This window comes from Schistocerca cancellata, chromosome 2 (genome assembly GCF_023864275.1).
Source record: "Schistocerca cancellata isolate TAMUIC-IGC-003103 chromosome 2, iqSchCanc2.1, whole genome shotgun sequence".
Taxonomy (NCBI): Eukaryota; Metazoa; Arthropoda; class Insecta; order Orthoptera; family Acrididae; genus Schistocerca; species Schistocerca cancellata.
Genome location: NC_064627.1, coordinates 100,351,618 through 100,378,989, shown reverse-complemented (window position 1 = coordinate 100,378,989; position 27,372 = coordinate 100,351,618). Strand labels below are relative to the sequence as shown.

At 38.5% G+C, this 27,372-nt stretch overlaps 1 protein-coding gene across 1 annotated transcript; it reads right to left on the bottom strand.

Moving 5' to 3' along the window:
- On the bottom strand, nt 1-25,462 carry LOC126143917 (uncharacterized). The gene is made up of 3 exons (XM_049915457.1): nt 25,044-25,462; nt 24,647-24,798; nt 1-523 (listed from the first exon to the last, which is right to left on the bottom strand). The coding sequence occupies exons 1-3, from the start codon at nt 25,227-25,229 to the stop codon at nt 241-243; spliced, it is 621 nt and encodes a 206-aa protein (XP_049771414.1). The 5' UTR covers nt 25,230-25,462; the 3' UTR covers nt 1-240.
- Nucleotides 25,463-27,372: the final 1,910 nt, after the last annotated feature.

Here is a 27,372-nt window from a genome sequence, read left to right as displayed (position 1 = left end):
TTCTAAGAAATATATATTTATTTATCAGTGATTTCACTTCTTACAATATACGTACATTCCCCACTCATTCATAAAAAAATAGATCACATCATGATTTTATTAAAAAATTATATGTTGATAATATCATTTAAATAAATACATTCCTTTGCTTTGGTAATAGGCACTGTCAGTTAAGTATAAATGATTTACATTCACAAGAACTTTCTTAACATGTTCTCCACTTCATTCAAAAGACGTTCATCACACTGGCAGTGTTTTGGAGACAGTGCTCGAGACAGTAGAAGAGCACAGCCTCGTAAAAAACATGATACCAGACTGACCACCAGGTATGTAACTGAAGAGGAACCATAGAAGTGCAACAATCTGACACGCAGCACAAAGCACAGTGAATGGTGTGCTCTGAACATGCAGTGCAAAATATAGTGTTGCAAATAAAGTACCGAAGTAGACAGAGGTAAAAGGTAATCGTTCCCTTGAACACAAATGCCGCAGGTGATGTAGAGGACCCCAGAGAAATGAAAAGCTGAAATGTAAAGAGTTCTATAATTAGTATGATGAAAATGTACTACTACTACTACTACTACTGCAATAAATAGAACTGTATAGGTATACTGTATCAAAAACTTGTTATAATTCAACTTAATACACATTTAAAAAATTTACTTTTGAAAGTATAGAAATACAATTTGTATTGGAAATTCAAAAACCTGATGCCATTCCAGAAGATAAACGTTCTTGTGACTGTATGATGGAAACTGGTTTATGTAATGCAGGTTGCAGCCAAAAAACATATATAAATTCATTCTATGTATGCCTTTTCTTTGCTACCAGCATTATTTAATGCTAAAACATTCTGGGACTTTCTTCATCCATCACAAAAATTTCATCATTCAGGGAGTTTCTTTACCCTTCATAAAATGATTCATTATTAGTGTTGCAAAACACATGAATTACAGTTATTGTGGACACCCTACAAGCCAGCAAGTTGTCTTTCATATTTCCTTTCCCAAGTCCCTCAACTGGTTTTATTCCTCAACATCCTGTCTCTTCCATGGCTATAAGTATCAGGTGGTAGAAAGAAAATACTAGTCAACCCTATGACTGGAATTAGTTTTCCACAGAACTCATTCTAGTATGTTCTCACACTGGAAAACTACCTGAACTGCACATCATATTTAATTTCAGTAAACTTCTTTTAAATGAGAAAGCTTTCAACTACATCTGGATGATTATTGGTTTGTGGGGCACTCAACTATACAGTTATCAGTGCCTGTACAAATTCCCAAACTTTGCTCTGTCCAATATCACCACTTTCAGGAATGATGAGGACAACACCAACACGCAGTCATCTCGAAGCAGGTGAAAATCCCTGACCCCGCTGGGAATCGAACCTGGGACCCAATCTTTTGATCACCGGATCCTATGTTTTGTTATTTTATGAAGACCAGAATTTTAGACTTCTGAACATTTCACACATGTTGCCAGCCAATCTTTGCACCACTATGAAATCTTGTCAAGATACAACTGAATATTTGTGCAAATTTTTCGGACATTACTTCACCCAAGGTCACTGTATTGTCAGCAAAAAGTCTAAGGTTACTTTTAATAGTTTCTGCAAGGTCATTAATACACAATAAGAACAACAAGGGCACCAAAAACATTTCCTTGTGGGCACCTCTGAAGTTACTTATACATTTGTTGATAACTCTTCATCCAAGCTCAGAAGTTGTGTCCTTCTTACCAAGACGTCTTCAACCCAGTCACAAATTTCACTTAATATCTGATATGATCTACCTGACTGTCTTGAGCCATGGCTTTCAAGATGTCATATGTGAAAATTACAAGTTGGCTTTCACACAACTGATGGTCCAGAATCCACACAGGTTGGCATGGAGGAGGTAATTCTGTTCACAATACCTCATTATATTTGAGCTTAGACTGTGTTCTACGTTGACACCAAATAAACGTCAACGATTTTGGACAGCAGTTTTGTCAATCACTTCTGCTACTCTTTTTGAAGACAGATGTGACCTGTGTTTTCTTCCAACCACTGTGTATGGTTTTTTATTCAAGGGATAGATTATTTTTAAGAAAGGCAATAACTCAGCTGCAAAGTTAGTATAGAAGCTGGTAGGGATTCCACTGGGCCATGGACCTTTGTTTGATTTTAGCAATTTAAGTTGTTTCTCAACAACACTGGCACTATCTATATCATTCATCTTTGCTGAGAGCTGAACTGGGGGGGTAACACTCCTGGATTTTAGTGTATGAAGGAAATTTTGGAAACAGAACCAAGCATTCCTGTTTTTAATGAGTGTGTTAGCATAGCCATCCTCCACAGCAAGCACAGAAATATGTGTTTTGTAAATAAAAAAACCCTTCTCTTGCAGCAGCAAAGAAGGCTTTTTATTTACAAACAAAATATTTCTGCTTATTTTCTATCATAAATTTTAGTTCCTGTCTAATCCATGATTGACTGGACACCAACTTAGGTGCCACTAACAGAGTTTACATATGACACAAGATTTTTTTTTTGATTTTGTGAGAGAACTTTCAATAATTTTCTGCTACAGTAGTGACTGAAGGTTTCATGTGTTGCCCTTTCGACAGCCAGAAATGTTTCATTACCTCATTAGCTATAGTGTTATGCTTTTTTTGCAACTATCATGCAGCAATCTCAGTTTCTTTAGGCACTTCTTTATAGTGACTGTATACCACAGAGGAGCCTTCTACTAGGTTCATATCTATCACATGCATTTTTTTAAAACTGAGCCACAGTTCTGTATGTTGTTCTCCATAGCTAAGTGTTTCGAGTTCCTTATTGAGATATGGCACTACTACCTCTTTATCTGGTTTGCTGATCATATAAATCCTTCTACTTGTTTTAGTTGCCCTTTGTACTTTGGTAATTGTTGTTGCTGCACTGATACCGGTTGCAATGTGGATATCCTAAAAGAGGTCAGGTCTATTTGTTCCAATATACTTTCATCATAAGTGGGTTTCCCAGCTTATCTGTTCTAGACAGTTTTCAGAGAAAGAATTTAATAATTATTGTTGGATGATTAGTCTCCTCCAATGATAACAGTATAATTGGGGAGCTTGTGTCCTAGTGAACGTGTGTTTTACTTAAAAATTTTGTTACATCTGTAGGTGAGTTTCGTGGTCAACTACAGGTATACCTGATACTGTCACGATCCTTTTATGATCTCTTCGGTCTTCTTGGTTCACACTACTTTTTAGAGTAACTTTCCTCCTATTCTGTCTGTGTCATCTTCAATTCTGATGGCAAGCATGTGGCCATCTTCTTTAAGACTGCTCATTACCACTTCCCTACTTGCTTTATTTTGTCTAACTAGGCTATCAGTTCCATCCAACAGTTTTTGGAGATCTTCCTTACTGTCCACACAGTCTTGCTCTTGGGTATATGGGTTACACAAAAGTGAAAAAAATTAAACTGTCTTCCTTGATTTCCCACATTTGTTATCCTCACATGGTGTATGTAGACACTCCAGATTACGTGTTTGGTTTTTGGCTGTCTCCCATCTTGAGATGGTTTTGAACAGTGTATTTCACCTCCCACTGCTTATGCATTCTCTAGAGCCACAAATGCTGTATTTGGTTTAATTTTTCTCCCTTTTATTGCTAAGCACAAAGTCAGAACTCTTTGTACCGACCCTTTACTGTTTTTTAGAAGCAAAACCATTTTTCAGTCCCTACCTCTGTAATTTGATTTTCTATTGTCCTCTATTTTATTCTAGTCAGCAATTTTAAAATGTATTGGTTTCCTGATGGTTGTCACAAATACGGGCGATGTTCAGAAAGTAAAGCAACACTTTTTTTTCTGAAAGCAGGTTGGTTTTATTCAGGATTCTAACACAACATATTATTCCCCACTCTTTTGGCTACAAAACCCTATTTTTCAACATAATCTCTGTTCAATGTGATGGCTTATACCATTCTGCTGGGAGGGTCTGTATGTTCGCATGGCAACATTGTACAAGTCAATGTCAGGGCCAACATCCTGTTGCATCAATAACCTCCCCACCGTCCACATACTGCTTCCTGTGGAGTGCATCCTTCATTGGGCCAAACAGATGGAAGTCAGAAGGTGTGAGGTCCAGTCTGTAGGTTGGATGAGGAGGAACAATACAATGAAGTTTTGCGAGTTCCTCATGGATGCGCAAACTTGCATGAGACCTTGTGCTATCATGGAGAAGGAGAAGTTCATTTATATTTTTGTGGTGACAAACATGCTGGATTCATTTCTTAAGTTTCCTGAAGGTAGCACAATACATTTCAGAAATGATTGTTACATTATGAGGGAGAACATCATACAGAATAACCCCTTCTGTGTCACAATAGACTGTCGTCATGGCTTTACTGGCTGAGGGTGTGGTTATGAACTTTTTCTTCGGTGGAGAGGTGGTGTGATACCACTTCATGGATTTTGTTTTGATACCAGTTCGAAGTGCTGAACTCATGTTTCATCACCTGTGACAATGTTCGACAAAAACTGTCACAGTCAGCCTGCACCATGCAAGCAATTCTGCTCTTTATGATTTTCTGTCAGGCAGCAAGGAAAACAGTAGGCATACGCCTTCGTGTACCCCAAATTGTGGACGAGTGTGTCAGCAGTACCAACAGAGACGTCCAGTTGTGCAGCCAGGTGTTCAATTGTGATCCACTTCTCTACTTGAATGAGCGTGTCTGCATGTTCCAACATTACAGAAGTCACAAATGATTGAGGCTAGCCAGCATGTGGGAGACGGGGCAGGTTTGTGTGACTGTGTTGCTATGGTGACACACACCTCACCCAACAATTCACCATGCTTTAGTTCACTGCCAGGTCTCTGTAGACTTCTCCAAGCACCTATAAGTAACTGCAATGTTCTACTTTTCCATCAAAAGAAACTCAATGACAGCACCCTGCCTGGACTGCACCTCCATTAAAGACACCATTTTGAAGGCTATATATAGCAACTATTGGCGCTTCATGCATTATGGGGATGAAACAGGAATATTCCACATGTCCCACAACAAATTCCATTTTTTTCCAGCTGAAATTGGCCATGGAAAAAAATGTGTTGAATTACTTACTGAACATCCCTCACTCTGATGGTAACCTAATACCTAATTTCTTTTTCGTATAACCAGTTATGGTCTTGTGTGGTCAGTCAGATTTGGGGCTTCATGCATAGTTGTTTTGAGACCAAATCATTGAAAAATTCTGAATGTGGGTGACACATTTGCCGAAAATTTTATCATTATAATAATCACTCACAAGTCACGTACAGAAGTACGCTAATGGGCAGTATTAATAAACATTCACCACATTCTTCTTCAGTAAAACTAGACATATACATCAAAAGTGCACAATGTTATTGGAGAAAGGTAGAGATTTCTGTTCATTTAATAACTGTTCCCCACATTCAATGCAACAACCCTAACAATGTTCACAACAAATACTGAAGTCTGTCTATTTTTATCTGCTCATGTATGACAGTGTTAAATAAAGTATTAAACAATGATGAAACAACAGTGAGGAACACAATGGATAAAGAACAAGTAGCCTTGAGAGGTGAAATAGCAAAGGCAGCAGAGAATCAAATAGGCAAAATGACAAGGCCCAGTGGAAATCCATTGCTAATGAATGAAATGACTGAACCCAACTGATGAAAGCAGCAAATAAAGCAGGCAAATAACAATACAAATGATTAACAAGATGAGATTGACAGGAAGTGAAAACTGGAAGAACACGAATGGCTAGATGAGAAATCCAAGACTATGGAAGTATGCACAACTATAAAATGTAAATTTTCATGGCCAGAAATGTTACAATTAATAAAATATTCTGGGCTGTTACGCTGTAGTTGAATGGATTTCACATCAAGTCCAACATTTCGTCCCCATCTGTAGAGAACATTTTAAAGACAGATAACACGTGACAGTACCGAGCCAGAGTGTGAATTGGGCACTCAAAGAGGCTACAATATCCCTTTATAATGTCCTTTGCAGATGGCGATGAAATGTTGGGTTTTGATGTGAAATCCAACCAGCCAAGCCATAATATTTCATTAATTGAGAAGTGAGTGTGACAATGAGAAGGACAGATGTAGCATGTAACAAAATTAAAACAGACCTTTGGAGGAAATGGAAGCATCTGTATGAATATTAACAGCTTTGATGGAAAACCCATAGTAAGCAAGGGATGACTGAAAGATGGAAGGAATATATTAGATGGTCCATACAGGGAAAATAAACTTGAAAACAATATTATACAAGGAGAAGAGGAAGCAGATAAAGATAAGATGGGAGATATGATACTGGAAGAAGAATTTGATCGTGCACTGAAAGACTCAAGACAAAATATGTTCCCTGGAGTAGATGACACACCTACAGATTTATTGGGATATTTGGGAAAGTTCGTTATGACAAAAATATTCCCAGTGGTGAGCAAGATATATGAGACAAGAAAATACACTCAGATTTCAGGAAGACTGTAATAATTCTTATTCCAAAGAAGGCAGTTGTGAATATTAAATATTACCAATTCATCATTTAATAATTAATGGTCACAAAATACTGACACTATTTACAGATGAATGGAGAAACTGGTAAGATCCAACCTCGTTGAAGATTAGTTTGGCTTCTGGAGAAATGCAGGAACACATGAGGCCATAGAGAGCGCATGGCTTATCAAAGAAGAGAAACTGAAGAAAGCCACAGCACAGCAACTGATGGGAGTGGCTGTTTCAATACATAAGTCAAATATCCTTGGTCGGTATTGACAGCTGCTGTGGCACTGCCAACCTTGTCCAACATAATTAGCAAATGACAGTGTGTTCAGCATGTGTTCGTACTCATAAACTAAAGCACACATAACACAAGGAGTTTAAGGTCACAGAAATCATGTATGTAGCCTATTTGAATTTCAAATTGTTTACATTTAATATTCTCAAGAAAGCTACCCTCTCCTACAAAGTACGCAGCAGTTACGTCATACATTTGCCAGGATGAGCATTACTAAACTAAAGGAACATTTGTAGGCTGACCACACTTTCTCCTTTGTAGGCAGCAACTCGCTCTCTAGATTGATCAAGTGGGTGTAGAAGTTTATCCTTCTGTTTTTCAATGTTGCAGCATTTTGCAACGTTTAGCATAAGTCTGTGGCCTTGGCTCCAAACCACAGCTGTCCTTACATGTGAACAGGAATGCAAGGAATTGAAGCTGTCACTCTCAATGAAGCAGCATGATGCATCATTCAAGATAAATACAGAGAAACAATACATATACAACATTATCAGGATAGCACACATTCTTGGAAACTAAGGTTGGTAGTGACTGGAAACAAATGAGTATCATTCCATTACATTGTCGAAAGACTTATCGAGACAACAACTCCTATCCATCACCGTGTCATGGCTCTTTATAAAGTGAACAAGTAGTAAGTTGCAAAACACAAATTTTACAAGAAAGACAGGAAAACTATCTGAAATAGATGAAAATTTTGATAGTTATGTGATTTTTGTGATATATCACTAATTTTAAACAACATGGGAGGCCGTCCTCATTCCACAGCCCTCCTTTTTAACCTTCTGCATCATACCTCTCTCTCCTTCCATGGAAGGAACTATTAGTCCTGAAAGCTAGGACAGTGTCATGTATTTTTATATGTGCCTATCGGCAATACTGATATTTCTCGCATTCTGAAGGTAAGTACCTTGCTAGCAATACTGTCTCATAATTTTATAATTTTATTGAGTGTGTTTTCCGTTTGATAGTATGAAGTTTTGAAACATATCAAAACATGAAATGAAAAGACTTCAGAAGTGTTGATTATGTCAGACATGATGTATTGTCCCAGTATTTGTGGCAGTATACATATTTATGCAGTACTTGATGGTCAACATGTACTGCATTCTTTATCATGTTTACAGTGATCTTGGTAGTGAAAATACAGGATGTTCCAAAAAGAATGACCTATTTTGGACAGTAATAACTACAAAACACGGGACATGTCAGCAAGGAAATGTATTCTGGAGAAAATCACCATTAGATGTCAGTCAACATGTCTTCTCAGTTTTCAGCCAATCACAAGGAACACAGCCTCCACCCGAATGAAGGTGTTTTATGAGCTGAACTTTATGAAGAGTGAGTCAGTGACCCTGGTCCAGCGTGCTTTCAATCAGCGTTTTGACACTGATCCACCTGCACTCAACAATTTGCCTGCACACAAAGGTAAGAGCCCAGGTCGACCTCGCACTTCTGATGACATGACGGAAAGAATTCAGCAAATGTTTGAGTGGTGTGAAATGCTGCACAGCTTCAGGAGCACACTGATGACTTCATTTTACAACAGGATGTAGCTCCACCACACTACCACAACAACAAACTTCAGTTTCTCGTTGACACACTGCCTCAACCCTGGATAGAGCACGAGACCCAGAGACACTGCCCTGCATTCTTGGCCTCCAAGATTGTCAGACATGACCCCACATGATTTTTTTCTTTTGGAGATATTTGAAGGAAAGTGGATTCCTCTCCCCTTTACCTCATAACATAGAAGAAGTTAAAAACAAATAACAACCAATGTACTGACACACTGAGCATTTCTAATAGGACAGCTAAAATTTCAAGTTTTGTGAGTATTTTGCAGTTCATCCCATGTTTGTAGTATGTTTCTACCAATAAGGAGTTTTGAAATCAAGTCATTCTTTTTTAAACACTCTGCACAAGTAACATGATGAGTGTGGAAAGATTAACTGTTTTATTGAATAGTTTCACAGAAACAAATTCTATTCTTACAACCTTGGGTACTGTTTCTGAAACGTCTTTTATCCATTAAAGAAGTGCCACACCAATATCATTTGTTGAAGACTGTAATTTAGGACCCTACATTCTAAAATGTTCCTTCAGCGGCAATAAATGACGACAGTGCACTGACACTGTCAAATCGGTAAACTTTGAGACATTCATTCATAAAGCAAGCTGCCATCATAGCCATGACAGTCCTTGGCCAGAACAGTTGAAGTTGTACACTAATGAAAAAATATTTCTTTTAAATAAGAACGCTTCTGTGAGAAGATTATTTGAATTTTTTATACATACGATGCTTGGACTTGTAAGTGCAACACTAGAATGTAAATACAGACTGTATGATATCAAGAAAGTAATGTTGAAAAAAGAGCTACAGAAAATTTAAGTAACTCTTGCGAAGAAGAAATTATTTATTTAAATTATGAACAGGAAAAGATGGTGATGATATAACAATTTTTCTTAACTGTGTTTGCCTTTTAAATATATGAGTTTCTATAAACAAATTTTGTGATCCATGCTAAAGCCATTAAGAAAACACTGAGTAGTCACTGTACAGCAGTCACGCTGCTGCTGCTTTCAAACAGAGTATAACTAAAACCAGGAGAAAAGTAATGTGCATCTTGTCGTAGAACATTGTTTCATGCCAACAATGATGATAATGGTATTTATGATTACTTTTACCAGAGTGAGAACACAGAAATGACAGAATTACAAACAGAAGAAGAAATGGACACTTTAAAAACAATTTTACAGAACCAGTGTGCTCACCTTTGAAGTCGTATATACTTAATGAGGATTGCAAAAAGGGTTGAGCAAAATTTGAACTTCAAAAATTAGGAGATGCTTTGCTTTAGATGCTAAAGTGGCATAAAATGAAATTCTACTGAAAAAGTCAATAGGTTAGCAGAAAAAGCGGCTAGTATGGACTAGCTGGTTGATAACATACCAGTAACGAACAAACGGGAAATAAATTCAGTTGCCGACAATCCTCTCAACACGCACAGAATATTTTTAAAGAAAAGTGTTTATTAGCAGAACCAGAACTGAGGAGGAGAAACTGAAACATAAAGTAACTGATTTTGTAATCATGTGACGAAGGCCTCCCATCGGGTAGACCGCTCGCCTGGTACAAGTCTTTCAATTTGACGCCACTGTGGCGACTCGTGCGTCAATGGGGATGAAATGATGACGATAACGACAACACAACACCCAGTCCCTGAGCGGATAAAATCTCCGACCCAGCCGGGAATTGAACCCGGGCCCTTAGGATTGACGGTCTGTCGCGCTGACCACTCAGCTACCGGGGTCGGACACTTATTTTGTAATAATTTTTAGCAAAGTGATGAAAAATTTGTATTCTGAAAGATGTAGCACACACAGTAAAAAAGCATTGAAAGAAAATGGTTGGATTTATGCAATTTATAAGAAATTTATTCAAATTTTGAAAGGGGATATGCAGAAACTAAAGTAAGTTTTTTTTTCCTAATTTCTGTCCACTTTGCCCCAAATGGTGTATTTTAGCAGATGGTGTGTGTCTGCGCCATTAATTAATTAATGCAGTACCAATTGAAGAAAACTATAAAGCTCTCGTAATAATGCTAATATCTGAAAACCCAATTCCACGTGTATGCTACTGCATCCTTTATATATGTCCTACAGAGAAAGACTACTCCCACTACCCCCCCCCCCCAACACTCTCTCTCTCTCTCTCTCTCTCTCTCTCTCTCTCTCTCTCTCTCTCTCTCTGACACACACACACACACACACACACACACACACACACACACACACACACACACACACACACACACAAAGAACACTGCGATGAAAATGACACCACAGGTTTTCATTGATAGATTGCAACTGTTACAAGGCACAGGATCCAATGTGCTATAACTCACTTCACTGAAGATTTTTCATCTAAATTTCTAAGAACTTGCTCCACATTCTTACACTGCCAAGTCTCAATTCAAAAATTGCAGTACAGTTAAAGAATCAACATTGCCACAGTATCAATGGTAAGTAGTGAAAGTATTCTTTTACTGTCCAGGACAAACCCCTTGGATACCACTGGAAATATGGCCCTTGCACTATCACTACTGAAGGCGAAAAATTAGTTAAGTCTACATGTTTTATATCTGATGACAAGAAACATTATGACTGTATGGACCACAAAATACAAGAAATTGTGACAGAATTCATCAAAGAAATATATTCATATATTTAAAACTGTTAATGACCAAAAGAAATGAAACTGATCCGAATTAAAGTGGTCTTGATATAGCCAAAATGAAGACGAGGAGGAGGGGGAGGAGAGAAAAGAGCAAATAACAACCAAATTGCATACAGTTTGGATAGAAAGTATAAAACAATGGTAATTTATTTTGAGAGAGTTGACAGGTGTCATTTCATTACATCACAATGTAAAAAGCTGTGAAACTTCCTAACTTTGAAGTGCCATAAAATTAAAACAGAGAGGGATAAAAAGCTAAAATTCCATATGGTTACCTATCAGCCTAGGGAGAACAAATAAGCCAAGTTTCATCCAAATTTGAGATAGTAGGTTGGAAAATGCTTTCATTTGATTAATCTGACATGGAATGATCCTATATTGTCTCTTGTAAGTTTATGGACCATCAATTTTGTTGAATAATAAACTATGCTTGCTTGCAACAAGAAACTAACTTCACACCCCAAAATTTTATGGTGTACACTGAGCTTAGTAGTGGAAAATTCTCTGTATTCTGTTTTTCTTTGTAGATGTGTAGCAAAACCTCATAGCCGAATAATCAGTTCATACACTGATCACTTGCCAGTTAAGAGCTTAAGTCTCCATGCAATACTATCATTTAACAGTTGGTCAGTGAGTCTTCGAATCATCCACAACACATGTTGATCATGATAATACACTAACTGACTACACAAACGGTGGTGCCAGGTTGGCTAGTAACTCATCCAAATCTGTTCTTCATGTGATCCAAAAAGATTTTAGATCATGCGGGTTCTCTACGTGAGTGACACATTGTGAGAAAAATTAGGGATACCTTGCCATATGATGTACAGATAGCAATACTGAAAGGAATCAAGGAAAAGTCATATCTCAAGGTTTATAAGTATGAGTCCAGTTGCAATGCAGACATTTAAAGTTAATCTCAAAAGGCAAACCTGGCAAGACATAAAAAAAATACAGATGAACTGAATGACAAATACAGGGTTATTCTAAATTAGTTACCTAAAACTAACAGTAAATAATTTTGAAACCACTGATATTATTTCTGGAAGCTCTTCAAAACTCATGCATGTTATCAAGTTTCAATCCTACATATCCAGATGCTTGACCGCAGAAAAAACGGAGATGTATGGCAGTGGGAATATGCTAAGTGCTGCTTGCTGTAGCAAGAAACACAATTGCCAATCATTGTCAAAAGATACTTCACAATGGAGTGTCACAAAGCTCTGCCTCACGTAAAGACTATAAAATCACAGTATGATTCATTATGATTCATCTGTTGAAACAAGCTCTGTGGTACATCGAGTGAAAGATCAAAGTCGTCCATGGCAGGAGACCAAATGGCAGGTATCTTATTGGATACCTGCTGTGTGACAAGCGGAAGCCGCATGGAAACATTCCACGTGGGAAAAATATATCTAAAAACAAAGATGATGAGACTTACCAAACGAAAGCACTGGCAGGTCAATAGACACACAAACAAACACAAACATACACACAAAATTCAAGCTTTCGCAACCAACGGTTGCTTCATCAGGAAAGAGGGAAGGAGAGGGAAAGATGAAAGGATGTGGGTTTTAAGGGAGAGGGTAAGGAGTCATTCCAATCCCGAGAGCGGAAAGACTTACCTTAGGGTGAAAAAAGGACAGGTATACACTCGCACACACACCCATATCCAACCGCACATACACAGACGCAAGCAGCCTTTACAAATGTCTGCTACTCCCAGGTGGAAAAAGAGGCTTTGGCCATTGTCTAAGCTGTTACCAAGTTTCACCCTTTCTTGTATGGCACGAAGTTTCAGTTAATCACTGACCATAAGCCGTTATTATCGTTATTTGGCCCCGCCTCTCAGATTCCGGATAGGGCGGCCCACAGACTACAGCGCTGGGCCTTGTTCCTCTCTAAGTATCATTATGACATTCATTTTCGCCCTACAGGACAGCATGCCAACGCCGATGCTCTTTCCCGTCTTCCGGTGGGCCCGGATCCTACGTTCGATCGAGAGGAGATTGTGTGTTTTCATTTGGATGTGGTGTCCCGCCAAGCGGTTAATGGCTTCCCGATCACTAGTTCTCAAGTCGCCAGGGAAACGGCAGCTGACCTGGTTCTCCAGCAAGTAGTTCGCCTCATTCAGCAGGGGTGGTCATCCCGCCCTCCGGGCCGGGCCTCGGACCCTCTTCGTAATTATTTTCTTTTACGAGACCGCCTCTCGGTCTTGGAAGGAGTTCTCCTTCTGGCTACCGATGATACAGCTCCTCGCGTGGTTGTTCCTGCAAGTTTACGAAGGGAGGTCCTCACGTTATTACATGCGGGGCACTGGGGTGTTTCCCGTACTAAAACCTTGGCTCGCAGACATGTGTACTGGCCAGGTATAAACAGAGAAATTGAGCACTTGGTGGCCACCTGTTCCCAGAGTGCGAGCCAACAAGCATCTCCCAGGGCAGCATTCTCTTCATGGCCGCTGGCAACTCAAGCATGGGAACGTGTTCACATCGATTTTGCGGGCCTGTTTCTCAATGGCTTTTGGCTTATTGTCATTGATGCTTATTCCCGATTCCCGTTTGTGGTTCGCTGCTCCTCAACCACTTCAGAAGTTGCAATCCAGGCACTAGCAAAAATCTTTTCTGTGGAAGGTCTGCCAATCACCCTGGTCTCGGACAATAGACCGCAGTTTATTTCGCAGACCTTCCAGGATTTTTGTCGGCGGTTCGGTATTCGGCACGTTTGCTCTCCCCCCTTCCATTCACAATCGAATGGGGAAGCCGAGCGCATGGTGCGCACATTTAAGACGCAGATGAAAAAGTATGTGCACGAATTTCCTGCGGAGGAAGCATTGACGTTTTTCTTGACGGCATACCGGACCACACCAATGGGAGAACGCAGCCCCGCAGAGCTCCTCCATGGGCGTCAACCTAGGACTCTGCTGCACCTCCTCCGACATGGTCCTCGCCAGTCTTCACAAAACGGAGTACCTGGCTTTCCACTGGGTATGTCGGTCTGGTCCACGTTGGATACCGGCGGTGGTCCTGCGCCGAAATGGCCGCCGGCTCTAACCTTGCAGGCGGGGGACCAGGTGGTACGTCGTCACCAAAATCAGCTACGTCCACGTTCGGGCACCCACCCTCCGACCTCTCGGACACCGGCTTCCCCATTGCCGGCACCTGTGTTGGTTTCGCAGGGGACGTTACCTCCTCTCCCCACTGTGACTCTGCCACACTGCGATGGTTCTTGGCCTTGGCAACCTCCAGTAGCTCCAGCACCGGCATCGCCATCGTTAGAGATGCCCCAGCAAGAGCCGGCCCCCCTAGCAGGCCCGGTTTCTCAGGAGGCTGGTTCACCTGTGGTTGTCCCTTGCCCATCGTCCCCGCCACTGGATCTTGCCCCTCCCGAGGTGGAACAGGATCCGGAGTTAGACAGCTTGTTGCCCGTTCTGTCCCGGGCTCCGGTTGTGGGACGACGGGGGCCTCTACGTGTGGGTCACTTCCAGCCGTATTCTAAGGTTCCGGCTTGAGGGTTGGCAGATCCCCTCGACTCCGGCCTTCCAATGGATGTGGAGGTCATCGCTCCTGCACGACGCTCCACCTTCCGACGCAGTGGATCACAGTGGCTTCACCCCCCGAAGGAGGAGGAGTGCAGTAGCCACCAGAAAGATCGCGGGAGGCGCGCATTGGCACGGCGCGTAACTGACGGTAGTTGCCACAAGTAGAGTCCCGTCCACCAGAGGGCACGCGAGTATTCGGACGCGACCTCTGCCGGCATAACAACAACAACTCCGGCAGCACGGGCCGTGCCCAGTCAGTTAACATCGGACATGCCTAGGACACAGTCCCGGTCTACGCTAAGTGAAGTGTGACGTAAACGTGAACAGTGTTACTACCGGTAATCACATATAAAAAAATTAAAATATTTAAAAGTGGTCAAGCAAACAACTTAATTTTTATTGGACCCCTTCACGCGCCTACAAATAAAAATGGCCACCAACCAGTAAAGGTGCAAGATAAATTAGTTTAAAAAACTGTTTTGAACTTCTCAAATATAGGGAAATCACATATAAACAAATTAAAATATTTAAAAATGGTTAAGCAACCATCACTGGGCCACTTCCTATGGACTGACCCTTTTATATAACTGGGTAAGTGATCAAAAATTTTTGTTGCACCACTGTTCACCTGTCTTTGTGCGAAAGTCAATGTTAATGTGGAGTAATGAATGTATTTTTCCTTCTGTGATTATGATTATGTACATAACTGCTCATTTTGAACTGTAGTTGACTATTTACAAAAAACTTCACGAGGGAATAAATATAAAAAAATAGCTTCTGCAATGAACCATACAAATGTTGGGTTGGTGCTTGCTTCCATGCAGTATGATCAGCCCAAGCTGAACAGCTCTGTAAGGAGGGTCAATATGGAGTTGGTTCGGCTGCTTCGGGCAGCTGCTGGGTCAGACATGGGTTTGATTCCTGTTGAAGCTATTAGTAGGTTGGATTTCACTAGGCATGGGTTGCATCTCAGTAGGAAAGGAAAGAATATCAGGAGATTAAGAAGCAAGGTAGATAAATTTCTTGTTTCTCTGTAAGATTTAGGAACAGAGAATGCAATAGAAGTGCTTTGTCTGTCCAAAAATCGTGTAGTCACAGATATGGAAAAGGTAAATGTAAGTGGATATAAGCTTTCAGCGTATGTAAGTAGACACAATACGGATAAGAGGAGGAGTTGCCATATATTATAAGGGTTATCATACTGTGAAAAATTTAGAAACTAAAAATTTTGTGTAGAGTAACATATAAAAGAATGTGCCCCTGAGCTTTAACCAAATAATGGCAATTTTATAATTGTGACTTTGCAGAGGTCTCTAATGGAAAATTTTCAACTATTCTTGAAAAATTTTGATTCCTTGTTGAACTACGTGTCAGACAGAGGGAAGGAAATTATTTTTTGTGGGGATTTCAGTGTACATTTTCTGAAAGGCTCTGACAGCAATAATGATGCTGAAGTACTATTCAGTTCTTTCAGTTTGACATCAGCTATTGATTTTCTTATTTGGATAGTAAAGGAAAGCAGCACACTGATAGATAATATTTTCATTGACCAAGATTAAATTTAATCCAATAAACATTTATCCTGTTAAGAATAGTCTTTCTGATAATGATGCACACACAATTACAGTATATGATATTGCTCCATACATTAATACAAAACAGTCCTCCAAAATGGTGTGTTCAATTAACAATTTAACAATTTCAAATTTTAGGGAAAGCTTGCAGCACTTAGATTGGGATGATTTGTACCATGAACCTGACACTAATTTAAAATATAACTTGTTTCATGACACGTTTGTGAGTATTTTCCAAAACAGTTTCTCTATAAAAATAGTGAAATATAATTCGAACAAAGCATATAAGCTTACTGAAGGGATAAAAATATCTTATAACTGTAAGAGGGAAAAGTATCTAATAGCAAAAAAGCGTAATGACCCATAATCAGTCAAATATTATAAAAAATACTGCACTATATTAAGGAAAGTTATTAAAAAGTCTAGAAGTGTGTGTATTATGTCTGAGATTAGCAACTCTGATAAAAAAAATTGAAACAATTTGAAATATTGTGCAGAAAGGGAAACACAGCAACCAAGAGCACAATAAGACTTTATTACCATCAAACTGAAGGAAAAGTTAATTGACAAGAACTCAAAGGTTCAAAATATTTTCAATACAATCATTTTTTAGGTGTTGTGGAGAAAATAGGATCCACATGTTCATTGCAAAAGGCAAAGCTATATGTGGAAGAGGCAATACCAATATAATTTGATAAAATCAAAATTCTGCCTGTCTGTCCTTCTAAAAATAGGAAAATAATAAACTCACTCAAAAGTAAAAGCTTTCATGGAATTGATGGCATCTTCAACAAAGTACTAAAGGTTTGTTCCCAACAGATAAGTAGGATTCTCAGTCACATGTGTAATAGCTCACTGAAACAGAGCAGTTTTCCTGAGAGACTGAAATATGCTATTGTTAAACCATTGCCTAAAAAGGGGGGATACGGCTGATGCTAACAGCTACCACCCAACCTCACTTCTTACTGCTTTGTCCAAAATTCTTGAAAGGGTAATGTATTCAAGACTAGATTTACACATTTGTAAAAATGGAGTACTAACAAAATCATAATTTGGTTTTCAGAAAGGCTTTACAACAGAAAATGCTGTATATGCTTTCACTGATCATATAAAAATGCTGTGAATAACGAAATATCACTAACTGGTGTTTTCTGTGATCTCTCAAAGGCTCTTGATTGCATAAATCATGGAATTCTTCTACATAAGCTTAAGTATTGTGGTATGGGTGGGACAGTGCACAACTGGTTAAATTCATATTTAGGTAACCGGAAGAGTACAGAGTGTCGAAATAAACGGTTCGCATGATGTGCAAAAAATCAGCAGATTTCTCCAGTGGGGAGGTACCAAGAATGAGGTCCCATAAGGTTCAGTCTTGGTTCCTTATCGTTTTCAATATATATTAATGACTTGCCACTCTACAGGGTGTTTCAAAAGGAATACACGTATTACAAAGTATTATTTTGTCTAAACTATCGATTGCTGTTCCTCGGCTTGGCTACTGGAGAAACAAATACATAGTCTAGTTTACATTAATAGCTGCTAGATGTCAGTTGTCTTCTGTTTTGCTTGGTAACTGTCATATGCTTAAAATGAGTACTCCACAACAGAAATAATTTTGTGTTCTGAAGTTTCTGTGATTACAGTGCAAAGACATTTCACGTTGAGGCACCAAATTGATCCTCCGATTCATTTTTCAACAAGATGGGGCTCCCCCTCACTGGAGGTGCCAAGCATGTGAAGATCTGAATGAAACTCTACCAAATCATTGGCTTGGTCATCAAGGAGCTGGCGACTTAGAATGTCTCAGCTGGGCTCCACGGTCACTGGATTTGACACCCTCTGACTTCTTCCTGTGGGGTTTTGTTAAAGACAACATTTATGTACCACCACTCCCACAGAACCTGGAAGAGTTGAAGAACCGGATCTGTACTGCCATAACATCAGTGACAAAGGACATGCTTGCCCAAGTATGGGATGAAAGCAAATATTGATGTGATATTGTTAGTGTTGCATATTGAACATCTGTAATCTGAATTTGAGAGGTATTTCTTAAAGTTTAATAAACATATGCATTCGAACACGTGTATTCTTTTTGAAACACCATGTATATTCACAAAGATGCAAAGCTAGTTCTTTTTGCTGACAAAAAAAAAAAACCACACACACACACACACACACACACACACACACACACGCGTTAGCTTTCAGAAAATTATTAATGGTTCTCTGCAAATGGACTCTCATTAAATTTTGATAAAACACAGTATCTACAGTTATGTACAGTAAATGGTACAACACTATTAACAAGAATAGTGTTTGAACAGAAGGCTGTCGCTAAGGCAGGATAGTCCACTTTTTTGGGTATGTGCACTGATGAAAGATTGAATTGGAAGAAATACACTGATGATCTACTGAAACACTTAGAGTTCAGTTACTTATGCTATAAGGGTTATTGCAAATTCTGGCAACAAACATATAACCAAGACATTTGTTTAACAAACCTGGTATGTTCACAGTAGACGTACAACATATATTCACTTATGAAATTTGTTATTAACAACCCATCTCAATTCAAAAGCAATAGCAATGTGCATAGTTACAACACTAAGAGAAAGGCTAAACTTCACTACTCTGCGTTAAATCTAATTTTGGCACAGAAAGGGGTGCATTAATAAAATTAGTCACAAAAAAACCTCTTGAATTATGGCACGTAAAAAAACTTTTTGTTAAACTGACATGATCCACATCATTATGAAGTCGACACTTCATATTCATGATCTATGGAACAAGTATTAATCTAATCAGTACAGTGAAGAAGTAGTCAAATTCCTCAACTTATTAAACAGATGTCTACATGATGATTATGAGTGAGAACTCACATTCTCACAGCACATTTTTGCTCAATGAAGATTTTCTTTCTTAAAGATGAGTTACCTCAGAACATTATTCCATATGCTACTGAACAAAAATACACAATATATGTCGTGTTATTGATTTGTACCTCCCCAAGATTTGCAATGATTCTAAGTGCAAACGTGGCTAAGCTGTTTTAGGAGCTCAGAAGTGCGGTTTTTCTAATTTAAATTCTCATGGACCACTAAGAATTTTGAAGTTTCCACCCTATTATTATTTCCTTGTCCTGTGTTACACTTATTACTATTGTAATAAACCCATATGTGCAGAGCTGAATAGGATGTCTCGTTTTGAAACTGAGGATGAGATCATTTACAGACAACCAGTCAATGATAGTTTTAAGAACTTTGTTTAGCATTTCGTCTGTTCCTGTATGTATGCTTGCACTGATTAGAATACTAGAGTCATCAACAAAAAGAAATAATTCTGCTTGTTATATATTTGGCAGAAGACCATTTACATACATGCGAAACAGTGGACCTAGGACTGAACCTGTCAGAAATATGTCACTAGATTATATTGATTGAATTACTAAGTAAAGCTTCCTGCATTATTTTGGTTAGATATAACATTATCCATTGGTTGGATGTACCATCAACCCTATACAACTTCCATTTATCTTGTAGAATACTGTGACTGACACAAATGCCTACGTCAGGTCACAGAAAATATGAACCGGCATTATTTTATTATTTAAGGCTTGTAAGATCTGGTGAACATGAAAATGACACTTTCCGTACAGCAACCCTTCTGAAACCCACAGAGTGATTCGCTGAGAATATTATTGTTGATAAGGTGAGATACTATGCCAGAACAGAAACACCTTCTCAAAAATTTTTGGAAAATGATTTCAGCAGTGAAACAGAATGGTATTTACTGACATCTCTCTTACCATCTCTCTTATAGAGGAGTTTAACAATAGCATATTTCAGTCTCTCTGAAAAAATGCCTCGACTTAGTGGTGCATTATATATTTCAGACAATGTCATATGCAAATGTTTCATACTCTATAAGAAACACCATCAAAACCAGATGAGCTTTTATTTTTGAGGGAACGCATAATTTTCTTAATTCCTGAAGGAGAAGTTAGTGATGGATTTGTAAGACTGCATTTTATGAGTTACTTTTTAAATATACTACTGTGATTTTACTCTCTGTTTGACTCTATGCTTTCTACTACATTTTAGAAATGATTATTTAATACATTTGCTACCTGTAACTCATCATTTATACCCCTTCCATTCATTTCAATAGCAATGTTATTCTGTCCAAGAGAATAAAAAGCTCTCACAACAAAATTAGAACTATATGATCAATTGTGAAAGACTTGTCATGGCAGAATGTACGTGCTCAACACATTACACTTCTCTTGTTTGAGAATAAAACTGTTTGTGATCCACCATAGTTGTGTAAAGTATTTAATAATCACTTCTTGTCAACAGTTGGCATTTTATTTCTATAGGAAATACATAGAATTCTCAAGAGCAAGTGTTCCAAGATAACTACATCACATGCAGCAACAGGGAACAAGCAATAACAAACTGAATCAATTATTACATCACTGAATTGTAAGTACTACCATTGGTAGGATGAAATGTTAATTAGGATTATGATCACTGGGCTGCGTTCAGTCACTTGTGCAATGTGCATCAGGAGTGGTCAGTTTCCTGATGGACAGAAATCTGTTAGAAAAACCAGTTTATAAAAAGGGTGAAAAAGAGTACACACAAAATTATTAGCCAATTTCTTTGCCACCAGTGTTTTGAAAACTTTTTGAGAAAGAATTGTATAGAAGAACATAGGCACATGTCAGGGCATACAACTTGCCATACAAGTGGAGTCTGGCTTCAGGTATGGAGTATCAATACAACATGCTTTTTATTCATTTGTTTGTAAGGTGCTAAAAGATCCATTTGTTAGGCTGAGGGCAGTAGGTATTTTCATTGATTTAACAAAAGATTTGATTATGTGAATCACACAAGACTATTGAAAAATTTGGAACATTACAGGATTAGTGAAAAGCTCAACAATGGCTCGTTTCGTATCAGAAAAGTATGAAGCAGATGTTCCCTACAACAGATTTGAACTGCTTAAGAAATAAAGAGTTCAGTGATAGGTGACAAATGGCTACAAACCCTTCAATTAAAAAGGTGACAAATTTAATCAGCATATTTATACATTAAAAGTAATTTTCGCAAGCCAATTGAGGCCACCAATAGCTTGTCTAAATAGAGCTATGGAATGACGGGGTGGAGCAATTTTCATTATCACCCATCATTTAATCTGTAAAATGCTCAAGATGAAATAAATCTGTCCATTAGTAACGAAGTCAAGCTAAGGCAGCAGGGGTATGGAGGGACATCAACCCCTCCCTGCTGTCAAAGAGTTGGCACTACCCCCACGAATACCAAACCTGTGCATGGGCATGCTGAACTGACATTCAGCAGAAAGCCTAAGTGGCCACTGGCATTTCCATCTGCAATTAAGTTGGCCTCACCTTTTGCTCCCATAGGAAGCAACCAGTGTGTAGAGTCTCAGGTAACAAAAGTGCTGAGCGACTTACTCTCAGCCTCAGTATGTTGGAGTACTGGTAGGTTTTACTTTGTGACCAGCAACAGTGCAGTAGCTGCCATTAGTCACAATACATGTGTTTGTATCCACCACCTTGGGAGCAACCACACTCCTTTATGTTCAGTTTTTGCCTAGACATTCACAACAGTATGCTCATAGCAGTTCCATGCGTGATTAAGCTGTAGTTTTGTGATTCTTACTGGCCGCAACGCTACAGCTGTTATCATTGCCGCACTGCCACTATCTTTGTGCTCACAATGTGTGTAACCTTGGATCATTACCTTTATTTGGGATTCAAATCCTGGAGATTCATCTGTAATTTACTGTTCAATACTCTCTCTAGGAACTGGCCTAGTTATTATTTTTATTGTGTTTTATGTTTTTTCATGTACTTTTGGCTTGGCCCACGGCAAACCTGCGAATTGCCTGTGTAGTTTAAATTTGTGTGCTGTCAAGTTACCACCTATATGTAATGAGACTGCCTTGCATTTCTATGTATTTTCAAGAATATATCCAGTTTCACTTGAGTTGTCTCACTGTTTCCCCCTGTTCCCTTCTTTAATCAAATGATTTTAATCGAAAATCAAAATCCCTGTAGTACGACGAGAAGACTGATGCCATGATGACCCAGGAGCAGAAGATTATCAGGTGAACTCTGATGATACGGAATATGATTTTATTTTTATTTACTTAGACATCAAGTTCCATAGGACCAAATTGAGAAGCAAATCTCCAAGGTCATGTAATGTGTCAGTACATAAAATTACAACATAAAAGTAATAATAGATAAAAATAAAATGTTTATGAACCCAAAACAAGACAAGCCATGAGTTTGAGTAAATGCAGTCAACAATGCAACGAGAATCAGCTCAATTTTTGAAGGAACTCTGTGGCAGAAGAAAAGGAGTGACCTATGAGGAAACCCTTCAGTTTCGATTTGAAAGTGCGCGCATTACTGCTAAGATTTTTAAATTCAAGTGGTAGCTTATTGAAAATGGATGCAGCAGTATACTGCACACCTTTCTGCACAAGTGTTAAGGAAGTCTGATCTAAATGCAGGTTTGATTTCTGCCGAGTATTAACTAAGTGAAAGCTGCTTATTCTTGGGAACAAGCTAATGTTGTTAACAAGAAATGGCAGTAAGGAATACACACTCACTCTCTCTCTCTCTCTCTCTCTCTCTCTCTCTCTCTCTGAGAGGCCAACGCCAAAATATCCAGACCCAACAGCAGTCGACAAGAGGTTAGTGAACTTACGCCACTTATTGGCCGAACTGCTTGTTTCTGAGCCAAAAATATCCTTTTACAATGGGAAGAGTTATCCCCAAATATAATGCCATACGATATAAGCGAATGAAAATAAGCAAAACAGACTAATTTTCATGTCGAACGATCACTCACTTCAGATACCATTCGAATAGTAAAAATGGCAGCATTAAATCTTTGAAGAAGATCCTGAACTTGGGCTTTCCGTGACAGTTTACTATCTATCTGAACACCTAGAAATCTGAACTGTTCTGTTTCACTAATCACATGCCCATTCTGTGAAATTAAAACATCAGTTTTTGTTGAATTGTGTGTTGGAAACTGTAAAAAGTTAGTCCTACTGTGATTTAGCGTTAGTTTATTTTCTACAAGCCATGAACTTATCTCATGAACTGCACTAATTGAAACCAAGCAAATGTTGCACACAACATCCTTTACCAACAAGCTAGTTTCATCAGCAAACAGAAATATTTTAGAGTTACCCGTAATACTAATGGGCATATCATTTATATAAATAAAGAACAGGAGTCGCCGCAACACTGATCCCTGGGGCAACCCCCACTTAACTGTACCCCCACATTATAGCCATTTTCAACACTTTAATATTCTGCTAGGCACTCCGTCATATCCATGAGTCCTTAGTCTTCAGTGATTTAATTATTGACTCAATCTCCCCCTGGTCTGCATCACAGAGGAGTGTTCCAGACATCGATCTTGGAAAGGCATTTGCCAAGAGAGTTAGAAACTGCATTGCCAGTTGTCAGAGACATTCTTTTTCTGACTCTAATATAATACTAATAACTGGCTCCATAACGACAATAACTCTAAATAAATTTTACACATCATTATATACAACAACACATGTGACGACCAAACGACCAGTCAACTCAACTGTTATACCACAAAAGAACGAAACAAATTTTTAAAAAATCACAAAGATATCTATCGCTGAAACACACTGGCAAAAACAAAAATGGATCACTACTGATTTCATGGGACTAAAGGCCACATCTTCAGGTGTCGTATGTTCACCTGAAGATGTGGCTATTAGTCCAATGAAACTGTTAGTGATTCAATAATAAATGACTAAATACAGCTGAAGCTGTTATTAATTCCCAATAAAAATTCACATTTGACACCAATCTTCCCATAATATAGTGATATTGTTGGCTACACCCCTTACTTCATCCTACATCTCTGTGCGAACTATTGTAACAAATTCCTTAAACAGCAGCAAGAAACAAAGGGGCTACCATAGCAGGGAAACACATTGAGAAATTCAATTCAAATGTAGGCCTACAGCATCAAGACAAACACAGTTTGTACAACAACTCATAATCCCAGCACAGAAGGGATACTTCCATCACTCAAGGAATGTAATGTCCGAGATAAGCGTTATTGAACTAAAAGGTTTACTCATTGCCAGTTTCATTTACACACATTGTATTCAGGTTTGTAAAATGTTAAGCCAATGTAACCTACTAAATATACGTAACACCACCAGAACAATAACAAAATCTAATCTCAGTGGTTCTTTTATAATCATATCCACAGAATTTATACGGCATCATACATATGATAGTGACAAATAGTGATTGCAGACTAATACTGTTCCTTCACTAATGATTTTGGCCTTAGAGCTTTATTGGCTATCTCCAACTTGTTTACTACAATTATGTTACACTTTAATGAAATTCTAACTAAATACATGCTAAATAAGGTCATACAATACCTGCTAATTACAAATAAGCTGCCTAATGTGTACAGGAGCGCGAATTTTCTTGCTTTCAAGAGCAGAACAGGTGTATACATAGCAGCAAGGATGAAACAGAGGCAACCCATTCCGAGGCAAAAACAAAATCCTGTGATTCTCTGAATCCGGCCCTGAAAGCAGATACGAAATTGAATCAGGAACTTACTCAATACGTAATATGTACCCCAAGTTTCATGAACACTGTAGCTCATTTATGAAGGTACACTAGTTCTTCATAACAAACGTCTATGTTTATGATCAATTTCTACAGTGATAAATTGGTCACGCTGCACACGCAGTTAGGAGGCTTTAAAACGAAATGCCGCTTCTTTCAGGTGTTCATTACGAATTATAGGGAAAATTATACTATACTAACCATACGTGGACAGCAATCTTTCTGTGTTTCTGCAAACCATCCATCTGGTGCTTCTTCATTTTCGCCCGATCTCTTAAACCACCTACCAACCGACGTGGCTGGAAAAACAGCAGGGATACTAAACTTTGTCTGTGATTTGTCATTTCTTAACAGATACTCGTCGAGATCCCTTTTCAGATCTGCCATAGCTTGTTTACATTATTCACACATTGTAAGCAACAACTGTCACTTCGACGCAAAGATGTGACGCTCTATCTCAGAGACAGAATGTGTGTGTCAACAGAGACAATAACTAATTACACCCAACATAGCTCTAATGAAAAATCAATAGCTAAAAAATCCTGTTATCTGTAACATGATTTTCCATTTTTAGTTGGTCATGAAAACACGAGTGCTGATTTCCCTGACCTAAAATACATTTTATTCCAAAGAGTATAGCAACATATCGCGGAAAGCCAACACGGCATTCGAGATCAGAGGGGGCTCAAACGTTCAGTAACATTGTCAATAAATTGACAGTCTGCGGGGGCGTGTTGACCTATTGTCAACACTAGAAATATTGATGAACAGTGTTGATGGAACTCAAAATATTATGTGTTGTCAATATGTACTGAATGTGTGAGGTCTAATACTGACTGACAATATTCTCCGTTCAGATGTTAACAGAACTTCAGGAACCACCGAACCAGCCAAGCATCTTTTCTTTTCTTTTTTTTTATAGTATGTGCACTTTATTTTTTCAACTCTCCAATGTCTACAATATGCCTTAGATTCAATTTGTGACTATTCCTGATACGCGGAGCGGCGGCGATCATTAAATAACACACCAAAATAAATGAAGACAACTTTATTATGCGTGAATATTTGCAGTCATACACCGTCGGCGGTATAAAACAGAACAGAAAAGCAATATAGCCGCGCACAACAGGCCCGCATGGGTCAGAGAGCCTGTTATGGCAAAGATATATCACTCTCAGGGTCGATAGTCACCACAAATTTTTAAGGAGTCTTTCAACACAAAATAATTTTAATAGACCTATGCAGCAGAAGTAACTGTATATGACACCTTAGGATGGTTGTCCGAGGTTTCTCTAGGACATTGCTTACTTAATTAATTTGAAAATATAGTATAGATTGTTTTGTTTCATAGCAGTTTTGAAAAAAGCTCTCATTTCGAAAAATTTATTTAATAAAATTGCAGCCATTTCAAGAAATACATCACATATTTGCAATGACTAGTAAGAGGTCTGGGAACTGCTGTCAGTTTCACGAAATTATCACAAAGCGTAAACAAATGTTTTACGTTATTTTTTTAACAGTTCCTTGGCAGGCAGGCATAATTGTTTCACAGGTTTCCATAGAATTTTAGTAATTGTACTTGCTGATATTACAGAACTAAACTTCGAGCCTTAGAATGACCTGTCTGTCGGCAGACATCTCGAAGTTACTCCTAATCTTTGGTCGAGGGCGATTCCCTCTCTCATTGACGTATTTTGCGTCTGTAATTTAACTTATATCAACACTAATAAGTAGGATGCAGAGCTCATTGAAAATAATATATAAACATGTCTCGGGTCTATGATTCTGATTTCACTCTGTAAATCAGGGTGTGATTAGTGGTTCCTTTTTTCAACCAATCTTGTCGGATCCATTTCCTCTTTACCGTTGTTTTCTGTTTCTTGCAAATTATAGCTAATATATTTGCAGTAGACGCTTTCTTTATGGTCTTCGACACCTTAACCTTGCAATATCACGTCATCAACTTACAATTTTTGTCAGTGTTATTGATAGTGTGAGGTCGCTTCAATATATTGAAGGTTTGACAAACTAGTATTGTCATTAAATATTTAACGTGTGCAGCCCCTAGAGCTCAGTACTAAACTAGAGAGAATACTAAAGGTGTCTTTGCCTAGAAAACCGTGAAGGTCTTTAGTGGAGTAGCTATATTGTAATGGGGCACTAGTACTTATTGTCGTTCTCCTGCTTGCGAATTTAAAGTGATTCTGTTCCTTTTTTAAACAAACATTGTCAAAAGTTGTGCTGCATACAGATGTAGTAATCAGCGGACAACAGGCGTGGTTTTCAATTCCACCTGTAAGTTGCACATGCTTTAATATATGGTAAGGAAAGAGTGTTCGAGAAATCCGAATCCTGTAAAAAGATATCTAAAATCTTTTCAATTTTCCTCACTCACGTTCAGAACTTTTAAAGAAATGGGTGCATGCATTACGAAGGGAATACTGGACGCCATCGAAACATAATGTGATTTGTAGTTCTCATTTTTAAAAAAGCCAGTTACATATCTTGACCAGAAGCTGATAGCTGCTGA

Excerpts from the sequence above, each read along its gene's own strand:
- LOC126143917 (XM_049915457.1), bottom strand. The coding sequence starts at position 25,229 with ATGGCAGATCTGAAAAGGGATCTCGACGAGTATCTGTTAAGAAATGAC. Across the intron at positions 24,799-25,043 it reads AAGATTGCTGTCCACGTATG|GGCCGGATTCAGAGAATCAC; the intron begins GTTAGTATAGTA and ends ATCTGCTTTCAG. Across the intron at positions 524-24,646 it reads AGCTTATTTGTAATTAGCAG|CTTTTCATTTCTCTGGGGTC; the intron begins GTATTGTATGAC and ends TTTACATTTCAG.